A 23,494-nucleotide genomic window follows, 5' to 3' on the forward strand; every position below is an offset into this window, starting at 1 on the left:
CTGTGCAAAAGCGTTACGGGTATACAGCAACTATAAACGCAGCACAGCGTCTAAATTTATTTTTTGCGATCCTTGCAATAAGACAGAAATTGCTGTTTAATTTATGACTTTTTCGTGAATAAAATAAATGAACGTTAGTGATGCATGACTTCGGTTGTTGCTATACTCAGTATGTTGAATATTGTTGTTTGTGGAACATCGCTTTTTCTAAGTGGGTTCGGCCATATTTACTTGGCGGATCACCTTTTCTAAATGCTATCTAAGACCATCATGCCTTCATGGCATTTCAGATTCTGGCACTTTTATTCAAAGGGTTTTATTATTTCGTTATGATTGAAATGGGGCCATTCGCAGGATAAATAGGCATGGAGATGCGACTTTGGGAAATGTTCAGACGCGTGCAGAAAATATTAACAAGGCAGCAAAGCTGTCAAATGTACAGACAAAAAACAGGAAATAACTATGCACAAAATAGGCTACTGTCAATTCTGATGCAAAAGTACATTCCTTAAAATGTGTTTACAGTGTTGCATATATGCTGAAAAGTGAAAAAACAGCATAACTTCTACAATAATGGCCCGATCATGCTGATTTTCGAACTTGACCTGCGTTTTATGAATATACATCAGCTCTGTAAATATTAAGCCAAAAAGTAAAACTGCCCTCCACAAATCGTGTTTACAATGAAAGTGCACGGCGCCGGCAACAGCGACAGTGATGGCGACGACAGACACAGGTGATGGCAATATGTACAGACACATCTGTACATATTTACTGTACTGTTTGAGAACAGTAAGTGACATGGTTTCTCTTAAATGATCATCATGGGAGCAGTGCCCAAAATAGGTTTTTTTCAAATTTTGATGCAATAATACATAATGTTTAACAGCATAATGACCATCAATTTTTAATAATTAAATATTAGTATCATGGATATTCAGAAAATGTGACTAGCAAAGGTCTTCAGGCCCATGGAACTTCAAAGTTACAACTTGAAAATGCCAAAATGTAAACAAGACAGCACTGTTCTGAAATGTTTTTTTTTTTTTTTTTCATTTTTAACAATTTTTTTAAACATAAAACAAAATTAACAGGTTACTGCCATTTTTCTACGATCAACTGAGAAAATTGATGAGATGGGAAAAATATCAATAGAATAGTGTTTAATGTCCAATTTCCTCCATTCTAAGATTCTGAACATAGTGAATGATTGAATCTGACAAACTGCAATGATATGAGTTTATTTCCATTTTTGAAACTTTATTACACAATACACGATAACAAGTTTACCATCATTTTAACATATTCAACTAACAATGTTGTAAAGATGCAGGAAATGTCAAACAAACACTTTTACATGTCTTATTAGTTAAATAATGAGACTGTTAACATGCCTAAGAATTGAATCTGAGGAAATGTGAAACAAGACAGCTCTGTTCTGACATGGGTTTATTTCCATTTTTAACACTTTTTTTAACATAAAACAAAATTAACAGTTTACTGCAATTTTATATGATCAACTAAGAAAATTGATGAGATGGGAAAAATATCAATAGAATAGTGTTTAATGTCCAATTTCCTCCATTCTGAGATTCTGAACATAGTGAATGATTGAATCTGACAAACTGCAATGATATGAGTTTATTTCCATTTTTGACACTTTATTACACAATACACGCTAACAAGTTTACCATCATTTTTACATTATCAACTAACAATATTGTAAAGATGCAGGAAATGTCAAACAAACACTTTTACGTATCTTATTAGTTCAGTAATGAGACTGTTAACATTGCCTAAGAGTTGAATCTGAGGCAATGTGAAAAAACAGCTTAACTTCTAAAATAATGCCCCGATTATGCTGATTTTCGAACTCAACCTGCGTTTTAGTAAGATTGACCACTCCTGTGAGTTTAATGACAATTGGCCCATCTGTTTTTCTTATATTGTGTTTATGGTGTTGCATATATGCTGAAAAATGAAAAAACAGCATAACTACTAAAATAGTGGCCCGATCATGCCGATTTTCGAACTTGAACTGCATTTTAGTAAGATTGATTATTCCTGTGAGTTTCATGACAACAGGCCTAACGGTTTGCCTTAAAATGTGTTTACAGGGTTGCATATATGCTGAAAAGTGAAAAAACAGCATAACTTATACAATAATGGCCCGATGATGCTGATTTTCTAACTTGACCTGCGTTTTATGAATATTCATCAGCTCTGTAAATATAAAGCCAAAAAGTAAAACTTCCCTCCACTTATCGTGTTTACAAGGAAAGTGCACGGCGCCGGCGACGGCGACGGCGACCACAGACGCAGGTGATGGCAATATGTACAGACACATCTGTGTCTGTACATAAAAAATATCAGATTTACTTTACAATAAAGGAAGCATCAAACAATTTTAACGTGTTATCAAATACATTTATTAGAACAAGATTAACATTGATAACCATGCATAATCACATTTCAATCAGTTAAAAACACAATTCATCCCCTTGATTGCCATGCTTTTAATTGTTGACATTACGAGGCCGTATTGGCGATTTTGAAAGTTTACCGGTAATATCATACACGAGCTGGAGTGGAGAGGTACAACACCGTCTGAACCAAACCTGTTTATAGACTGCAGGAAAACATCGCCATAAGAGCATTTTCTATCTAGAACATATTTACCAGCAGAACACATTGGGAAAGTTACGTAGTACACGAATATAAAACTGCACTTGATCTACTTGAGGTAACACGTAAACTAGGGGAGCACACAGCTGATGAGTTAAGTGTACAAACGGTCTACTTTCTGAAAATAGTTTTAAAACAGCTTTAGTTAAAAGGTGTTGTATACACCCCCACTCGAAGTATTATTTGGGGCAAGCCTTTTGAATAAAAAAAAAATCTGAAAAAGCAACTTTAATTATTATACATCTGTGGTCCCCAGAAAACTAAAAATACTTCAGTCCACCAAAAACAGAAAAGATCTCAAGCCTGTGAGTGGTATTTCATCAAATGCCCTCAGCAAATTATTACAGAGTTATTGGGTCTTAATTCATTCTTGAATATACATATTTAAACAGCACCTTTGTTCTGATTAGTTCTCTCCACATTTACAAAACTCACTTCAAAGTAGATTTATAAAGTTGATTTTGATTATGTATTCTGTGTCCAGTGTTGAAAAATCTCACAAACCTTGCTGAAGCCACATAGCAGAATATTAACTAAAAACCCTGACCTTCTAAACTGCTGGGCTCATCTCACATCCCTTGGCATTAAAAAAAAAAAAGATTTAAGGACCCAAGTTTAAATCTACATCCAGTTAATCTGTGCTAGAAGTTTTCTTATCATCTCCCATTTTTCATCCATGACCAAATTTTCCACACCAAATAAACTGATGCTAAGGAACAGTATATGATTTCCCTTTGTACTCGTCTTTGATCGCTGTTTTCCAATTGCATAATTCTCCGAGTTAGCTTTGTCACATGGCGCCGTAAGACTATTCTTTCATCTTCTTCTTCAAGCTCCACTAAAGAATCGTTAATACCTCCTGGAGAGTATGGAGGTACTTGAAGAGCGCTGAAGAAAAAAACAGGACAAATATTGAATAAAAGATTGAAAAATGTCCTATTGTCTAAATTAAAATGGCAATTTAGATGTAAGGTTACCCGAGATGCATAAAACATTCATTAATCATAAAAGAAACATTAAAGAAAAAGTAAAATACAACAATAATTTTAACAATCAGTGAATAAAGCTATAGAAAGAACACAAAATCTTGATTTCTAAATTTCAAATAATAATTATAATACTACAACTAAGAGTGCATTCCCAGAGATTTAGATCGATCCAGAGATTTAGATCTGGATCGACCTAACTCCCTGGGGGTTCATGCTAAATTGCAGTCAGCCTAGCGCGCACAACAGTTAATTACCACCTTACAGCTTTTAGTAGGCGGGACAGATGCTTAAGCCGGCTAAGCTGACAGTAATCTAGTGAGACTCCCCACAGGGATAGATCGATCTAAAATCTGTGGGAATGGGGTCTAATACTAATAATAACAAAAACTAAAGAAATAAAGGTAAATAATTAAGTAACAACATTCCATTTGAACACATTTAATTTTTTATCAAATCAAATAAGAGAACACATACAATAATAATAAAAAAAACTAATAAACATCATAAAACACATAATGCCCACTTACTCCAATGTATGCTGTCCCTGAGCTGACATATCCAACATCAAGGTTGTATTATGTGACCTTGACCCATGATCTCCAGTCCCGCCCTCCTCCCTCTCTTCCTCCTCCTCCTCCTCAATGATGGGGAACCCGCTTTCCTCCACGGTCAGGACGCGAGGGGGCGTGGTCAGTCCCACGTAATGTGAGGTCTGGTCAGTTTGGGTCAGCACGTCCAGGTCCAGGGGGCGTGGCTCCTGTTTCATACCTATGTGTTGGTTGTGTCCTGTTTGTACAGGAGAAAAATGTCAAATAATAAAAGAATGAATAAATAACAATTCAAGTATGAAAGGATGTCTATCTGTTCACAGGGGTGGATCCAGAGAAATTTTCTGATAGTCTTCCAAATTATCTTTGTTTATCCATCCTTCAGTTTTGACTGTCTTCAGAAAAAAAAAGCATTATTCCTATCAATGTTAACTATAGTTCTATTCTATGCTGTGCAGTTAAAGCACCACAAATTGACAAGTGCTACACAGAGATGTAATTTTTGCGATCATAAAAGTATGTATCTGAAAGTTTAATAATTTTGGCACATTGAAAAGATCCAGTAACTACCTTAACCTGCAAACACCTGAATTTTACCTGCAATGACAATTCTGTCTGGTACTTTCATTGCGTGCCTGACATCTCTGTGGGGGTCCTCGTTGTTCTCTTGGTAAGTAGGGTATCCAGACTGAGGCTGCGGGTGCATCTGGATTCTGTCAGGAACCTGTAGGGAATGTTTGTGTGAAAGTAAGTGGTGGAGAGAGAGAGAGAGAGAGAGAGAGAGAGAGAGAGAGAGAGAGAGAGAGAGAGAGAGAGGCTGAATTCCCAGAGCTTTTAGATCGACCTATCCCCGCGGGGAGTCTCACTAGATTACTGTCAGATAATCCGGCTTAAATGTCCGTCCCGCCTACTACAAGCTGTAAGGGGTAATTAACTTTCGTGTCCGCCCGGCTGACGGCTATTTAGCATGAACCCCCAGGGAATTAGGTCGATCTAAAGTAGATCGATCTAATCTCTGGAAATGGGGTCAGAGAGAGAGAGAGAGAGAGAGAGATAGAGAGAGATAGATACTATCATGAAAATTTTTTAAGTTTCACTAATATTTGCCAAGATATTAAAAATTTAAACCAGGAATATCTAGTTGACAGCATGCCTTTATTCTAAATTACATGCAGTTTTAGCCTAAAATTAGGGTTATCATCATAACACTTCAACTGGAAGATTCCTTTTGATACACAACTAAGATAGGTGAATCCTAAAAGGCCCATGGTTTTACCCAAATTGATTTTAAATTACTTGTGACACAGAAGTTCAGCGACAAAGTTGATATTTGTAAGGGTTTACCTGCATCTTGTTGCTAATCTCTGCTGTGAACTGAGGGTCGTATGACAAAGGTGCCTCATCCTCATACTCCGAGGGCATGTGATACTGTGTGCTGGCTGTGGACATGGTCACCGGGTTCACTCTGCTGAAAATACAGTCTATGTGTAGAATAAAACATGTTTAAAATAAGTTATAAGCAGCCTTTTAATGATAGATTCATAATGAAAGATCGCCCAAACTGACTTGAGATTCTTTGTGACATGAAAGGCTGGGTCTATACATGTGTCAGTGCTCTGAATTCACTCTGTTGAAGTAGATATGTGTAACCAACGTCATCACTCATGAAACTAATGTTTCGTGTACAATGTACTACAATACAATTACAGCAGGTATATATAAGCTAGGGACACTGCAATATTGTCCACTTCTTACTCAGCTGATTCTGCATGTGTGTGTATTTCAAAACCAATACAGGCTCATACGTGCTTGTGCGATGACTACGCAACCTGATGAGTCAGTGTCACTTATAGTTATGTCTGCTGTTGACTGCATTGGTAGTCAATAGTTGATATGGTTGACTTCAATCGTTATATTGACTATACTGGCAGTGATAATGGGACAAATAGAATCAGCGTCTTTCACAGTTAAGATGGCTCGTAAGAACGATGCACCGGTACATCTGCCTTTAAACTGCTTTTCAGAAAACACCGTATATGAAAGCTGCTTCACTTGATGCACGTACGAACTACTGAAAGAAACTTTAGTTGTTGTCATTTGCCGTGGACTCGCTCAATGACACAAACTGACACCGACTTCAAGTTCAAGTCTCAACGCCAAGGGTCAACGCAACTTCAAGCACGTATTTCAAGACCGACTTAAACCACCAAGTTCCTTGGAGTATGCGGCAGCATTGCTGCTTAAATACCCATTACCTTGTATAGATGTAGTTTCTAAGTGATCTTTACTTCATAAATAATGCTGCATTTTAGGGAATTTTTGAGATAATTATTCTTCCTGAAGTGAATCTTCCTGTGCACATGAAATGGTGACGTCACAAGTTTGTGAGTACACACGCGGAAGCGGGAATTGTGAGTTGTTCGACAGTAGCTTGCCTTATTTTTTGTTTCTGTAGGGAGCTTTTCAAAATTCAGATAACTACCTAGATTAGCTTTTGAAAATTGCATTTGACCTGAAACAATACAAATAGCAATAGCGAGAGATATTGCCTGCAGATGATGTAATTAGCTTGATAAATTACACGTACCCCAGGCCCAGCACCGACCAAGTGAGTCACACATTCGTTTATTTATTGTTTTACATATGTTTATTTACCTAGAGACCTGTGCATCCATTTCCCATTGGGAAGTGGCATGGCTGCCTTGAAACCATCGACTGACCATTATTCCCTGTTGAAATATGCCAGGTGAGTGATAGTCTGATACACCCCCCCCCCCCCCCCCCCCCCAATGTGCCGATAGACTTTAATAGTTTGACACATTCATGGAAAAAAATACTTGCAGTTCCTCTGGCATTTCATGACCTGTTAAACGGACACTTTCCCCATGTCTTATTGACAAAATGGCTTAGTATTGGTTACAGTGTTTCCCCTGGCTTTCAAGCTCTGCGAGGTGGTAGGCAGTCCGCGATCCCAACAATACTAGGGGGGTCCGGGGGCATGCTCCCCCGGAAAATTTTTTAAATCGAGGTGCAATTTGGTGCATTTTAGGGTATTTAGAACTGATTTTTTTTACATTTTATGTGGCACCGAATTGTCTTGTTTTAGATGTTTTGAGGAGTAAATTCAGTAATGACATAACAAAGGTTTGGACAAAATTTATTTTCCATCTGTGCATTCACTCAGTTTAGTCCTTTTCAGTTTATAGAACATACTCTTTCAAAAAAAAAAGTTAATACTTTCAAAAAAAAAAAAAAAGTTAACTACTTTAATACTTACAAGAAACGAGAAAAAGGGCTTACTACATTGAATTATTTTTAAATTGACCAAAAAGTTGATAAAATATGTTGTTTTTACCGTTTTCACATTCTTGTGAAAGTAACTGGTCAATTGACTTTGCGTGTGGGAGCGCTTCATCTTAATATAAAACTGCCGCAAAAGTTCTCTCTCTTGTCGTTCAGCGCAAAGCGACTCACGCTACTAGTTATACGTAGTTTGAGATGTAATTTATAATCAACAACTTCAAACACCGTTAAATGAATGCTTCGGAATTAAAGAGATGAAAATCACACTTATCATCAATTTTAGTTCTTCGTTTATTCATTTATATGGTTCTATTCAGTCATGGAAATCCATATTCAATGCATAGGTTTCCACGCGAAATACTGACGTGACCCAGTTTTACAACGCTACTGCTTTCACAAAACTCACCCGTAAATCAATAGAAAATCTTCTCCAAGTTTATAAAATCAACGAAGTCCACTTTATTTGCTCCTTTTTTATCAGTGAATATTCGTAAACTATAAAAACAAACAACAGGCGGTCTGAATTTCGGAACATGAAGTGATAGAGAAAGTGTATTCTTGACACGTGATTAAATGGTGTCAAGAACAGTTGCCTCGTTTCGCTCTGTTTCTTATACTTCAAATAAGGCACAGAACTGCGAAAACGAGGCTCTCACAGGGAGATAGTAACTGCTGGTTATTTTTAGGCATACGCGCATGCGTCTTTCCGTTACTACTAAATCAAGTGCTCAGAAGCATGGGATTACGTATGTAAACAGAAAATGCCATATTTGCTTAGAAATAAATATAATTTTCAGTTAGCATGAGTGAAAATATACTTTGTTGTTCCATTTAGTCCAGCGAGGCGGTGCTTTTGACAAATTTCAGCGAGGCGCTTGCAAATATCATCGAGGCGGGCGCCTCGCTCATTTAAGTGCAGGGGAAACACTGGGTTAAATACTAGCTGTATCTATAATTAACCATTGAAATTGAGACACAGTTTCACAAATAAAATATTGCTTATTCTGTAAATATTACATATGTTCTTATTAAAATAGACTCAGAGCATAAAGCAGCATATCTGTGAATAGGGATGAGTTAACCTGAAGCATGCCTTAGGTTTTGAGGTGGTTGTGTGCAAGACACATTCATATTTCTCTGTATTCTTGTTTTTCTTCCTATAGATATGTCAATACTGCTGCTGATAATGGGACAAAACCAGTATACTCAAGACAGAATGAGACTATGGAGTGGAAAGTGTGTACTCTTAGTGGCAAAATAAATTACTCACTTACAAATAGTTTTCCATGTCTACTAATAAAAACACCAGATTAACTTGTATACTGGAGCAAAGAGTAATATATAGCCAAGAGCATTGGTATATAGTGTAACAGTTTTGCTTGTGATAATTAATTTGCTAATTTGCTTACTGAAAACAACCACATTTTGCATATGCAGTACATGTACCTGTATGTGTTTTGGTGTCTCTGTGAAAGTCAAATTTACTAGTTTCCTGTGTTTTTTTTTCAAGTAGATATTTTCTTTTGGTATTTGTATCATTATTCTTTCATTTCTTTTTTATTTTGCTTCAGTTGCAGATGGCATCCAGTTGTCACTACAGCTTTTTACTGTAAGCCAGTTTTTGTTTTTTAGCATATTATTTACATTATTGTCTATTTATTTTTATTTAATAAAAAAGGGAAGTTTGAGATAAAAAGGATGAGTGTAATTTAAAATATTTACTCAATAATATAGAAGATATCTTAAAGTTTTATATAAAAAAATAAGAAGAGCACTTGTCAAAGAGGTTTAGAAAAAGACTAGACTAAATACATGTATATAGGAACAGCCATAGCATGAGTTTCAGAGTTTTACAACTTTCCAAGAACATTTAATAGTTGATGAACAGTGATATAAATTTCCAGGAAACTGAAACTCTAGATGATATTTGAATGTGTCTTGTAAGACCATGTTCTTGTTTGTTTGTTTTCAAATTGTTTTTGATCCAAGACATTGTAATCTTTGCAGTATTATGAAGCAACAGACGAAAACCCACTGACCCTGAACTTGACAGAGAGTCAACAGTTTGTGATATCATATGGAAACAAGATTATGGTAAGTTAGTTTGCAGTTAATTGACAAGTATATTGTCTTTTAACTTATTTAAATATTATAAGATGTTTGAATAAAGGAAATAATGCACAGTATCTCTGTACTTTCACCCCTTTCTCTTCATAGTTCACAATAAAAAATAATGAAAAGCAAAACAAATTTCTCATGCAGAGAAAAAGGACATCAGAAGTATTTTCCCACTCATGCATTTACCATTCTCCCCGCCACCTTACTAAATACTTAGATCTGTCTTTTTCTACAAATTTTCTCTCAGTCTCTTTCTCTCCCATTGTCCACCCCTCTCTCTCTCTCTCTTGCGCGCGTGCGCGCACACACACACACACACACACACACACACCTCCCTCTATCTCCTTCCTTCCCTCCCCTTCTCTCTCTCTCTCTTGCACGTGCGTGCACACACACACACGCACACACACACACACACCTCCCTCTATCTCCTTCTTTCCCTCCCCTTCTCTCTCTCTCTCTCTCTCTCTCTCTCTCTCATTTAATTCACTTGGTACCAGTGCAGTTTCAAACCCCCCATATATTTCAGGAGAGCCACTACCTGGTTGGCAGTCACACCTGGCTGAGGGGAGTGTGTAAGGGGGACAGTATGATGATCCTGTGTAAAATACAGGTAATTTACATTTATCAGATTGCAACTTTATCAGGTGTTCAACTTAATCTATGTATTTAATTGAAAGAGAAAGTAATTTGTAGTTTTCTCAGTCATATTTATTTCTTTGGTTCATACCTATGTTTTTTAATGTCCAATTTTAAGTGGGTAGGAACGAGGTGCAATTTTGGCAGTAATAATAATATTAATAATAATTTTGTTGAGAAAAAATCAAGCACTGACTAACCCCCAATCTTTATATTTTTAATATGCACAAATATAAAATGTCTAATGCTTAAATTCCTATTGAATTTTAATACTTACAGAATGAGAGTCGCAAGTTCCGGCTGAAGTTTTCCAGCACAGAGCTGTGCAGTGGCACCCAGCAGTGTGCAAGCTGTACAGCAATACTAAGGAAGTATTTCCCACTGAAGGCTGAGGGGGATCTTGAAGCAGTGATGGCATTTGAGGTTTGTCACTTCGAGCAGCCTTGAGTACTAGAAAGCGCTAGATATTACGAGCCTCCAGTTCTTCACTTTGCAGAAACCAAGAAAGCTGCTGTCTGCTTGTGTGTCAACGTATCTTCTGTCTCTACTGCAACTTGAAGCACTGTAGGTTGTTGTCAGATTGGAAGAAATTACTGACAACTGTATAGATTGCACATGGCTTACCCACTGACATATGGTTACCTGATTAGGTTAGGGCCTATACCAGCTTAGTGTTTGTACTTTCAATTTCCCATAATGCAGTGGTCTTTGTAAGTCAGCGTGCCCCATGCAAGTTGTCGTAGAACAATCATGATGTATTGGTGAGAATTTTCCTCCTTTTAGATGGGTCTTCACTTATATTTTTATTTAAAATTTGATATTTTTAAAAAGACTTGACAGTTGCTGGGATATGCGTGAAATTTGAAGGTGCATTTCATCAATATTTTTCTAAGGAGGGGGAGGTTTGTCAGTGTCCCCCTCTCTCGGCATTTTTTGGCCCGATTCCCTCTTTGTGGGAACCCAAAAAGCTGCTACATGTACTAGTACAGAGAACATGGTAGTACATTCTTGTTAGACTGTACTTATGCATGTTTGATATCACAAGGTGTCACACTCTAGGTAAAAAAACTGTGAAGTCAAAAGGTTTTATACTATTATTTCCCTTCGTTTCAGGAATGTATAGCAAAAGAAGACATGGATGAGGCCAGGAGTCTGGTGGGGGAGGTGTCAGTGGCTGACATGGCTAAGGTAACTGTCTATTATAAACTACATATATATATATATATATATATATATATATATATATATATATATATATATATATATATATATAGCTGCAATAACCTCCAGCAGCCCCCCCCCCCCCGCCCCTGTACAGATCCACTGAGTGGATGGAATGTTTGAAAACTGTTGTCTCTGTTGCAGTATTGCCCCCTGAACTTCATATCACATGAACTTGATAAGATTGAATCATTTTTTGCATTGTGATGGTAATACAAAACCATTTTGAAATACAAAATGTTAAAAATATGAGTATAAAATAAATGTAAAATATTAATGAAAGGAATGTAATTGTTACTGATACAGCAATTCTTACTGCAGTATGCTGATATTAAAGTAAAGGTTGTGCTATCATGCTAAACATATTATTATTTTTATTATACCTTCAAAGATAACAAATAATTTATTATAATGATAATATTCATTTTCCTTATGCCAGGCTCTCAGTGGAGAAATGTTTGCCAGCCTTCCTCTCTCCTATCACCATAGCAACATGCCTCAAGAGGAGCTGTCCACCATACTCCGCCTATGCCTGTCTGACAGTAGCTTCCCTGCATTTGTGGGAGAAGTTGAAGCAGAGCTCAAGAATATTGTGCAAAACAACAAACATTCATAAAAATGTATCTTCAGGAGTTTGTGCAGTCGTTTTCTTTTTCTTTCTTTCTTTCTTTCTTTCTTTTTTTTTTTTGGCTCCATGTTGACCACGTGACTATTGAGTAATTTTTGTTGTTTTAACAAAATTGTGAAGCAAAAGGACACTGGTTAGAAGAAACAAAGCAGACTTATCAAAAATGAATAAAAAAGTGAATAAATAAATAAAAAATAATAATAACATCTGTTACTAAAACTACCTGTAATAAAACGAAAATGTTTACATCATTTTGTGTTCTTTTTTTCCCCTCAAAAGTCTACCCTTTGCAGATTTCTTTTAAAACAATGTACACTTGAAATCAGCATTTTTGTAATAATAGGTTGTTTTACACCTCTAACTGAATTACAGTATGCTATTTTCCCTAACTTGTCATACTGGCACCTTTTGTATACTTCTTACAGAGGCGGATTTGGGGGGGGGGGGGAGTTCAAGGGGGTCCTGACGCCCCTTCGACTTTAAAAAAATCACACCAATGGCCTCCTCTTAAAATTAGAATTTTGACTTGTTCAATCATATAGTTGTAACCCATGCCAAATGGCACCGTTCGCCTTCTAAAACGCCAAACCCTACGCCAAGGGGGCGGGAGAGGATTGGCCTCGCACCCGCAGACACCCCTTCCAATAATCCTGAGTGGATGAGAACACAGCTGTTCACACCTTGGCGGTTTCGGATTTGAGTAGTCTATATGCTCTTTCAATTTTGACTTTGAAGTTGCTCCGGGTACTGTATGAACATATGAACAGTCTTGAGGCGCAGGGACCCAAAATAGGAAGGGGGTGCATAAAAAGAAAAATACTCAGTATAACATACGTCTGGTAAAAGCAATAGAGGCGACGCGACTTTTATAAAAAGTAAAACCTTTTTTTCTGATAATCCCACCGAGAAAATAGCACATTATTGATGAAATTGCAATATGACAGGCAATAATTCCTCCGAGAAGATGTCATTTTTTTCTGCTGAACTTGGTTAATTAGCAAGTGGTATGACGTGGTGTTATACCTGAAGCTATACTGAATCAATTCAAGTTCGATCGGAACGTTCCTAGTTAGTTGACTTCATATGTTTTTATTTTCATTTTATTTTGCACTGAGATAATTAACGTTTGGTTTCACCTTTGACGTTATAGAGCACGATGACAGGGACAGCTGTTCACACTTAGGCGATTTTAGATTTGGGTAGTACGTCTTTGCTCTTTAAGGCTCTATTCCCATAGATTTTAGATCGATCTATCCCCGCGGGGAGTCTCACTAGATTACTTTCAGATAATTCGACTTAAATGTCCGTCCCGCCTACTACAAGCTGTAAGGGGGTAATTAACTTTCGTGTCCGCCCGGCTGACAGCTATTTAGCGTGAACCCCCAGGGAGTTATGTCGATCTAAAGTAGGTCGATCTAATCTATGGAAATGGGGTGTAAGTGTTGACTGTCGAGTTGCCCTGAGACCCCCTTCGATTTCTGAAAAAGTCACACCGATGGTCCCCTGCAGGTATATGTCAAAATACTAGCTAGTATTATTAGATTAAAAATATTTAAAAATAGATAATTAAGAGAAGCTGTATAAATACTTTTGGTCCTTTTTTTTTAGATAAATTCAACCGAATTATGTTGGTACATATGAGAGTATACGGCATACAAGATTTGTGCTACTATGGTGCAACGTATAAATGGTACATGTAGATGTTTTTAAAATTGCTTTCGTTTTCACTTTCACTTATCAATTTTCTTGAAACTACTACAATAATAATAATACCGGTATAATGCATGCATTTTTGACAAGTCATATAAAGTGGCCCATTGACAGGCCCGATATCAGTCTCGATCCTTTCATTCATCTAACAAAACGTCTATATGCACAAAGGTGAGTGCCTGTTTCTTATATTTTTTCACATTAAATCAATTATTTTGTTACATCCTTAAGTTTGTACGTACGTGGCGGTAAAGACAGTGTTATAAAACTGAGGGTTTTTGGGAAAGATGGACAGATAATATGACACGGTTTAACTAATTTAGGTAAGGAACTTTAATCCCAACGACAAATTGCCGCTAATTTCGCTTTCTTCCGTTGTTATTTTCATCACAAAAGAGTCGGGAGTTTTGTTGATCTGCGGAAACCACGCCTCCGGGAATTCCTGCCTCGTTTTGACATCGTTGAAAATTAGGTCAAACCCGCCATCTTTAGGGAATCCCTCTGCGTGGCAAATGTGAAATTTATGTAAAACGACACAAAATGTCCAGATATCTTTCAGATCAGACGGGCGGAGGATGAGGCGTTTGCGTCAAGGTAAATGACTTAGTAATAGGGTATTTAGTTACATATATGCACTTATAAGTAGTGACAAACAGTGGGGAGATGTTACGGAAATTTTGAGGTTCTCCAGCGGTACGTCAGTGTCGTCACTGTCACTCAACTACTCAAGCGCAGGTACTTGAAAAAAAGAAAGATAGCTTACAAATAGTATGTTGTGCAGGTTTAAGGCATAAAATGCTGGAAACAGTACTTGTCTACGTGTCCAGGAATGACCTGCAACTGCATGATTGAGACTACGGTAGGGGATCGATGTTGGGTGAGACCCCCTCCCCCCCCCCCCCAAAAAAAAAAAAATAATAATAATAATAATATTAAATAAATAAATAAAAAAATTTTAAAAAAATGAAATAAATAAATGAATGATTTAATTAATACATATATTAATTGATTATAATAGGCAATAAATAAATAAATATTGGAAAATGAATAAATAAGAATAAAAGAAAATAATTGTCTATTTTTTTCTCCTCTCATATTGCAGAAACTGGACATTAAGTGGACAACACTGGGCACAGAGACTGATTTATCTGACCCCTCCCCCTGTCTGCCCCACCCCTGAGCTGAAATGAAGGTTGAGGTGGTGAGAACCCCCAGGAAATGGAGCTGTCTCGTCATCAATGTCCACATCAACATGTTCCTGTATGCTACTTGCTGGGCCATACAGACTAATACACTACCGGTGAGACTGGGTTTTTCGTTATTTTTGATTTTTGATTTTGATTATATACTAGTACATGTACCAGGTCTGTAGCCAGCAATTTCTAAAGGGCATTCTTTTTCTGAAAAATTGGACCTTATACTATAAAACCTACATGTACCTACTATATAGTAGATAAAGTTTTACCCAGAGGGGGCCTTTTCAGAGCCAAAAGGGGGGTTCTTTTGACCCCCATGAACCCCCCTGGCTACAAGCCTGTGTACAGTGTACATATTTGCATGACTGTACTGGTAGACATTTAAATTTAGAAACATTGAACTCTGTTTTGAACCTAACAGTTATTTCAGTGCATCTTGGCAATACAGTTTCACACACTGCTAGTGAGACTTGATTGTCATAGCTAGTATTTATTTTAACTTTAGTACATTAGTATTTCTGTTGTAATAGGTTTTGAAATTCAGAAATTTCATTCTGTTTTGAACCTCGTTATTTCAGTGTATCTCTGTAAAAGTGAAAACAATCAAATACATCATCACCAATGAGTTTTGATTGTCATTATAATCTGTTTCGATTCTGTATGTACATATATATATATATGTGACAGTCACTATGTAGTTTGAAATTCAGAAAAATTTAAATCTATTTTGGCCCTCCTTATTCCAGTATCTCAGCAAGAACCTAGGGGCCGACCCCCTCATATTTGGCTACCTCCAGAGCACCTGTGGGGTAGCCCAGTTGTTTGGTGGAATTCTATTCGGTAGATTTGGCGATGTGTTTGGGAGTAGAGTAGCCTTGACATTGGCCTTTCTGGCAGCAGCCATGTATTACTTCATGCTTGGAGCTGCGTACTCACTGCCGATGTTGTTCGCCTCCAGTTTGCCGAGTCTTCTAATGCATTGTATGACAGGTGAGTGGATATTAAAGGAAAGAGATAAATACCTTTTTTGCCAAAAATATTAAAAGAACAAATAATAATAGTAATAAAATTAAAAATAAATAAATAAATAAATAAATAGACATTTTCTGTCAGGGTTCTGATATTGTATCAATTTTGAAAGGAAAAATCTTTTTTCAGGGAAATGAAATGTTGTTGTGATGTACAAGATGTATTATCGATTAAAATCATCAAAAATAAGCTAGCTTAATTAAGATCATTATCATTGATATTTTTAAAACAAAGATGTCAAGCTTCCAAGACACCTTTACTTAATATTATAATAATCATTGATTTGCTTATAAGAATTACATGAATGAAAGTTTTCATGATTATGCCTGATTTCAGGATTTTAAGTCTTCATTTTGATCTATTTTTCATATGGTCTTAATGCAATGAGAAATGACAAGCTACCCTTTCAGGATTTTCAGTTTTTTACAGCTTTCGCACATGGATTTACTAGATAATTCTAATGTTTTATTTTATAGGTGGTCAGATGGTGATAACAGACCTCACAGACAGTGAGCAGAGAGCCGACGCCCTGGGAAAACTGTGGCTGTCGTACGGAATGGGCTCCGTTATCGGGCCGTTCATTGGTGGTTTTGTAAACAAGCACTACAGGTAAAGGACATGTGGATGTTCCTTTGATATAATTCTTTTGAGTGAGAGATTATATTTAAGATAGAAGAAATAAAAGTTGCAGTGTATTAAGATAATGTGAAATAGCAATATATTGATAATGCACAAGAATGTCGAAATTGACTGAATATTTTCTGTGAATTGCTTTTTTCAGAAGTATAATCAATTACTTTTCAATAACTTATTTTAGTTGAAACTAATATTTTTTTTAAATGCTTAATTACACATTACATCGTGTACAGAGCCAAGGTCAGGTGACCTTAACTGTAAACTTCCTCCATTTTTTAATTATTCGGTTTCATACACAGCATAAAATGTGTCCTTGACACAAACAGTTCATTAATAACCAACAAGATGCAAATCAAAAAAATCATTAAGCTAGGGAAGGTGCAGTATACTATGGGGAAACCAGAACACAAAATACAGATTATTTTTGCACCAGGACAATTCAAAATAATTGGAAAATGTCACTGTTTTTTTTTTTTTAATCAGTGAACAAACAGCTGCGTTTGTGGCGTGTGCAGGGTCAATGTTAAGTGTGGTCCTGGTGTGGTGTTTTGTTCCCCACAACACCAAAAAACTGGCACCAACTGCAGCTGATGAACTGGATGATGTGGAGCCAAGTGATCAAGACAAAGAGGCCGTAAAAGGTATGTGCATCAACATGGGTTTTCCCGGAGAGCTAGTCATCATTTGGATGGCGATTAGCCTCAAAAGACAGCCTATATTTCAAGAGATGGCTGGATGGCTTACAAAGTTTTTGGGTTGGTTGGGCTTGTTTGGACTGGACTCCCCGTAAATTGATGACCAAATTACAGATTCACATTATGGACTCCCTCTACCCCAAACCTGGTTCTTTTCTGTGTAAATTAAAACTATAGGGTTCTCTCTCTCTCTCTGTGTGTGTGTGTGTGTGTGTGTGTGTGTGTGTGTGTGTGTGGATATATATATATATATATATATATATATATATATTAGGTAGCCTGCTTTTAGATTTGTTGCTACCACTCAATAGGAATGTTCTAATTTTAAAACTTAATGACTTTAAAAAACAGTATTTGTAAAATTCACAATTTTTCCCATTGAAACGTTCAAGTCATTCATTACCATTGTCAATGGTCAGTGAAATTAGGAATATATCACATAGATATACACTGTGCCAGTATTTATAAACAGGCATAGGAATGCACCAATCATAGATTTTATGATTCTTTTTAATATTTCAGAACCTCCTGAGAACAAAGGCAGCAGTGTTTGTGATATAAAAAAGCTTTTCCGCTTATTAACCATTCCTGATGTGGGGTTCTTTCTTGCAGTAAAAGCTTTATCAGGTTTGTATGTAACCTCTGTGAAATTTGTTACTTTGAGGTGCATGGGCAAAACTTTTAGCAGTTTCTGTTTATAGCACTTTGTCCTTCTGTTATGTATGGTAAAATATTAAAAACATAAAAGGTGTGAGACACTGAAATAGCAGAATTTAATGCACCACTTCTTTTTGATTGCTTATCAGGTATACCACATTTAAATCTGTTCTGAGAATTACAATCTATAATCTGTTTTTGAGAACAACTTTGGATAGGATTTACCTTAATTGGTGGTAAAACAATAACTATTGAAATATTCAGAAAAACTGACATTTTTGCTACTCAGTAAACAAAGCAGGGATGATATATTTTGACTATTGGTAGATCTCTGACAAACCAAACCGTTAATGTGTACACTTAACACTTTCTTTTCTATGTTTTCTCAGGAATGCCGTATGCTGTATTCCAGTCCATGTTCCCAGTGGTGGCAATGACAGTGTTTAATTTACCTGCAGATAAAAATGGATATATTTTATCTTATCAGGCAGTTTTAACGATGGTAATCATTTTGTGTAGCTACTTGTATACCTGAAGGATATATTTATAAAGTAAAAGGAAAACCTAGATAATGAACACAACTACGTCTCTGTAAAGTTAACAGTATATGACAGTATGGCCCTGCCTCCACATGCGCCGTCGCTGCAGGGGCCTAGCAGTTAAACCTCAGAGCCAAGATCTAATCCTTTTAATAGCGTGTGTTGAGGTGGGGGACCATCAGGAATCGGCACCATCTCTTTTGAAGTGTGGTTGACCATATTTAGTTGGTGTATCAGTTATTACTCGGATCATCTATTCTGAACGGGTCCTATGCCTGACATATTTTTGGCCCTGATTTAGACTGGCTGTAGATGTTTTCACCTCCTTGGGGAGGAATTCAACCTGCCATGTGAGATTTTCCATTGACTCTTGAGATTTTTCATTGACTCTCGTCTAATGATGATAAAATGTTTAACTTGTCTAAACAAGATGACTTCAATGAGTCAGTCATGTGACTAAGCCGCTTTGAGGAAGAGTCAAAAAGCCATGCCTCATAGGTAGATAAAGTGAATGCAGTCTCTTTAGAAATCTTTCTTGTATACGTTTTATTAATGTAGGTACTATAATTTTTAACACAGATTTTGCACTTGATAATAAAATATACAGTATGTAAAATATATGATTCGAAGGTTTAACACCAAATATTCTGTAATTTTTTTTTTTTTTTATTATTCCAGCTCTCTCAAGGGTTTGGGGTTGGGTTTCTGACATCAAGATTCAGTGACGGTGCCCTTCTCAAGTTCTGCTTTGTGATATTTACCTTGTCATATTTATTGATGGTGAGGACATTTTACAGGTTTCACTGCATATTTAAACTGCCAGTTCTATTGGTCATGACTTACAAAACTTTCAAGGACCAGTTGATCATTTTGCTCTGTCAGTAAGATGTGTGAAAAGTTTTCTGGTCTGGTAGATTTTTTTTCATACATGTAACTGTTGAATGTCCGGTTGTTTTGAATAGAATAATCCACATTCTCCATAGAATTATTCCAGAAAAGAAAAACATCATAGTATTATGATTATGATTAATTTATCATATATTACTTATTTATCGCTTATTTATTTGTAGAACAATGCTGTTAGATGTCTATGTCCATTATTGTACCTTATTTGTGAAATTGTAAATCAATCAAGAATTCTGACAGGCTCTGACTGATTGAACAGAATAATTCACAACCCTCTTACAATAATTTCAGAAAAAAAGAGCATCATAGTATGATAATCATTGAAAGATTAATTGATGATAAATCATCCTTAAACTTGCAGGCTCTGGTTAAGGACGTGATCCTAGTGTGCATTGTGAGTACTCCACTGACCATAGGTGTGGCAGTTCTCGTGGTGACCACTACCAGTGAGATGACCAAAGTGATACCAGAAGCAGATACAGGTATTATAATAACATCTGTAACATAACGTTGTTTGCCTGACAATGCAGTTAGTGGTCTGTGTCCATGATTAAATTTATCATTATTATCCTAAAGTTAACAGGGAAATGATCAAAGTGATACCAGAAGCAGACACAGGTAATAACATCTGTAATGAAATGTTATTTATTTAAGGATGCAGTTAGTCGTGTATGTCCATGCTTGAAGGTGCATATCAATAACTTTTTTCAGTGCAACATATTGATAGCCATGTGCCTTAATATCTATAAACTTACTGGGGTAATTTATAGCAGTTAAATACAGGCCAAGTTTGAACATCAGGTTTATTGGACCATTTTTTCCTTGCAGGCTCCATTCTTGGTCTCTCAATGGCTGTGGATTCTCTAGGTGGTATCATCTCCCCAACACTGGGAGGGTTCTTACTGAAGACCGTGGGGTTCTATGCCTTTGGATACCAAGGCTGCATCTGTAGCCTCTTGGTTGCCATTGCACTCTTTTGGAAGCTGAAGGATTAAGGCATATGTCATATATCTACCTGTCTGTCTGTCTGTCTGTCTGACTAGTATTTGTCATTTTAAAGTTACATTTGAATGTCTGTGGAGCGTGAGTTCCCAGTTACACATATAAACCACTTCTGTTAGTTTCTTATATGATTAAAATTAAGTTGACATGCCAAGGGATAAACCAAATTAATCACTGGATCAGCCATAAGAGAGTTTTAAACTGCCCATTCAAATTTTTGTTGTAAATTTGACCTACTTATCTGCCCCATTGGTATACAGCACAGAATGCAAGCAGAAAAATCAGTTCAAATTTTATTTTTGGGTTTTGGGTTTTGGGCTCATATTAAAATATGAAACAATGTCTTATGGTATTTCTGGAAGTTATACTATTTGAAACTATATAGTGGCATTTGTTTGGCTTTTGTGGCAGAAATGACTTCAAATGGTACTTTTAAGTATGTATGTGGTGTGTGGTAGGATAGATACTAGATAGATAGATAGATAGATAGATAGATGGATATATACATTGAGAGAGATATGATTATACACATAACACCATACAATATTGATTAGCTAGTTAACTAGAGCGATCAACCCTAATTTTGAAGAAATCACATTTTTTTTTTTTTTTTTTTTTTGCACAAGTTTTTTAATGTAAAAAATATGGATAGGGTCCTAGTAAATTTAATATAGTATTTGACCCTAGCATAAACCTTTTTTGTGCTCTGAAATTGCTCATATTGTGCATTTAACATGCTCCTGCCCCTTTTAGAAAAGTAATTAAAAGCTGCTGTGCTATACCTGCTAAATCATTTGTTCAAAAAAAAAAAAAAAGATAAAAAATACGTCTACCTGTTCTATTTACAGATAGTAACTGCTCTTTTATTTACCAGTTAATATATTAATTTTGTCTAGCCTAACATATATTATATATTGCATTTATAATTTATTTTAAAAATTGGTTGAAGCAGCTTTTATATAATTATTTAATTTGTTGGTCTTCAATGCAGTCATTGCAGCTCATAATATCAAAAAAATAGTAGCTTAAAGGTGCTAGTATTGTTTGCTTTGGTGCTTATACATGTACATAAACCTTTATCATGCTCAGAAGTACATCTAGGCTTTTGGCTCACTAAAATACACAAGACGTATTTTCCAGCCACTCATTGGCCTCGTTTAGAATAGGGGACTAACTAGTCCAATGGTCAAATATGGCCGACCTACTTGAATACTTCCCCACTGGATGTCTATTCAGTGTCTATAAGCAGAATAGACAGCAAGCTTTGTAGTGGGTCACCATATTTGACCCTTGGACTAGTTAGTCCCCTATTCTGAATGGGGCCATACTGTAAGAATCTCTTAGTTCCTACAGCTGTGTGTATCACTTCACTGTGTTTAAAACTCAAGAATACTCTTTAAGTGTAACTTTTCAGTCCAAAGATTTATATTGGGTTAAGCCGTGTGAACATCAACGTATATTCTTTGTATTATCACTGCCCTTGAAATTGTGAAAATGAAGAGGAAGATAAAAGGGTGTATAAACATTTTACCTCATACATACCGGTGCTTATAGCTTTTACATGTACAGCTTTTACATTATGGTTTCCTAAAAGGGAAAACAGGGAAAACTGAACAAATATGACTGTACATAAACAGGAAGTTTGTCAATTAGCCCTTGGACAATAGGGACGTCTGAAAAATATGGCTGTTACAGTATATATGTTTGTTATTTATAAGTTTCATTTAATCTCTGTAGCTAGTGAAAATTAGGGGACACAAAAACAAATCTTGTTAAAAGTTTTCATGTTTTTAGTTTTTGATATGTTTATTGTTTTGTCAACTACTGTATAAGTAATGTCTGTCTCAGAAAGTTTTGTCTGCTCAAAGCAAAAGTATGTAACCACCACGTGGCCTAAAGCTTTATGCACTTAAATCTCTGTCCTCTCTGCCACGTGGCATAGTCACGTGCTAGTCACGTGCTAGTCAAGTGACTCGAACTACAATATTAAGTGGGTGCCGGTTTCCCAAACGACTCTTAGTCGAAAGTTACTCTTAGTTTTAAGAAATGCATTGTTAATTTGAAACCAAGATACGTACAGGTCAGTCGCAATGTAATCCAGGAGTTAAGACAGTTATTCAAATATTCATATTTGCAATGATCGTTCATAAGAACTCGTACGTGTATTTGTACACCCGCGTGAGGTGAAGGGTCAATAATAATATTTTATTACGTTATTGAATTCCATTATCTCTTTATTAACGATAAATGCTCCTAGTTATGGAGATTTTGTAATACTACTCCTACTTGCAGCTGTTAACTAACCTGACATTAAAAACCTACCAAAATTATTGTATTGCAGATTGTTTTTATTTATAATGTATTAGTTGTTCATTGACTGAGATCTTCGTTTGTTTGATCTCTCTCTCTCTCTCTCTCTCTCTCTCTCTCTCTCACGAGAAGAGGCTTTTGTCACATGAGATATAAGCCCACACTTTCGATGTCGGAAATCGTGAAACACGAGTGTTTCTTTAAAAAAAAATGCCTGATGTTCGCTAACCAATTGCATCCTAAAAAGGGTCTGATGAAAGGAATGCAACTCGGTCAGAAGGATGTGAGAGTGCAATTGCTCACTTTATCTCCACTATCACAATACTCCGTGCTTTGGTAGACGTTCATCTCAATCACAATGTTTTTGTGACGAAGCCATTACTATGACTTTCGCCAAGGACGTAATGTTTTTACCTTTGTTGGGTTACTTGTTTACAGTCTAACTCACAAAATAATAGGCAGATTTCGATATCATTTTCAGGATAGGTCGGAAACGGGCTAAGAATGGAACATTTTTATGGTTGTCCATTAGTTAATTAATTCATTATTGTAATAATTATTATTACTATTTTTTATTATGTTTAGTTCTGTGAGTGATTATTTTTGTAACTATGAAAATCAAACAAACTGACATTTATTGAAGAAGAGATATTTATTGAACATTCGACAAATAGGATATAGTA

At 36.2% G+C, this 23,494-nt stretch overlaps 3 protein-coding genes across 7 annotated transcripts; 2 read left to right on the forward strand and 1 right to left on the reverse strand.

Moving 5' to 3' along the window:
• Nucleotides 1-2,405: 2,405 nt before the first annotated feature.
• On the reverse strand, nt 2,406-6,614 carry LOC106162352 (mitochondrial fission factor). 3 transcript variants are annotated; one of them, XM_013539624.3, is made up of 5 exons: nt 6,478-6,614; nt 5,567-5,687; nt 4,820-4,946; nt 4,202-4,460; nt 2,406-3,573 (listed from the first exon to the last, which is right to left on the reverse strand). In XM_013539624.3, exons 2-5 carry the CDS (start codon nt 5,669-5,671, stop codon nt 3,342-3,344), a joined length of 723 nt encoding a protein of 240 aa, XP_013395078.2. In that variant the 5' UTR covers nt 5,672-5,687; nt 6,478-6,614; the 3' UTR covers nt 2,406-3,341. The 3 variants fall into 3 exon arrangements, with proteins under 3 accessions (XP_013395078.2, XP_013395077.2, XP_086854727.1); XM_013539623.2 differs by having other exon boundaries at nt 5,567-5,690; XM_086998601.1 differs by lacking the exon at nt 6,478-6,614 and adding an exon at nt 5,978-6,145 and having other exon boundaries at nt 5,567-5,690.
• Nucleotides 6,498-12,382, forward strand: LOC106162353 (meiotic recombination protein REC114). 3 transcript variants are annotated; one of them, XM_013539625.2, is made up of 8 exons: nt 6,498-6,633; nt 6,882-6,968; nt 8,689-8,761; nt 9,533-9,619; nt 10,173-10,256; nt 10,562-10,705; nt 11,396-11,470; nt 11,943-12,382. In XM_013539625.2, the coding sequence occupies exons 2-8, from the start codon at nt 6,916-6,918 to the stop codon at nt 12,117-12,119; spliced, it is 693 nt and encodes a 230-aa protein (XP_013395079.2). In that variant the 5' UTR covers nt 6,498-6,633; nt 6,882-6,915; the 3' UTR covers nt 12,120-12,382. The 3 variants fall into 3 exon arrangements, with proteins under 3 accessions (XP_013395079.2, XP_086854729.1, XP_013395080.2); XM_086998603.1 differs by lacking the exon at nt 8,689-8,761 and adding an exon at nt 9,097-9,134 and having other exon boundaries at nt 6,596-6,633; XM_013539626.2 differs by lacking the exon at nt 6,882-6,968 and having other exon boundaries at nt 6,617-6,830.
• A 1,866-nt stretch (nt 12,383-14,248) lies between these two features.
• On the forward strand, nt 14,249-22,831 carry LOC106158125 (solute carrier family 22 member 18). The gene is made up of 10 exons (XM_086998631.1): nt 14,249-14,435; nt 14,944-15,141; nt 15,784-16,027; nt 16,543-16,675; nt 17,186-17,343; nt 17,920-18,024; nt 18,444-18,556; nt 19,272-19,373; nt 19,861-19,981; nt 20,328-22,831. The coding sequence occupies exons 2-10, from the start codon at nt 15,028-15,030 to the stop codon at nt 20,492-20,494; spliced, it is 1,257 nt and encodes a 418-aa protein (XP_086854757.1). The 5' UTR covers nt 14,249-14,435; nt 14,944-15,027; the 3' UTR covers nt 20,495-22,831.
• Nucleotides 22,832-23,494: the final 663 nt, after the last annotated feature.

Source organism: Lingula anatina, unplaced genomic scaffold, assembly GCF_051362555.1.
Source record: "Lingula anatina isolate TDL-2025a unplaced genomic scaffold, LinAna3.0 unanchor82, whole genome shotgun sequence".
In the NCBI taxonomy this organism is placed as follows: Eukaryota; Metazoa; Brachiopoda; class Lingulata; order Lingulida; family Lingulidae; genus Lingula; species Lingula anatina.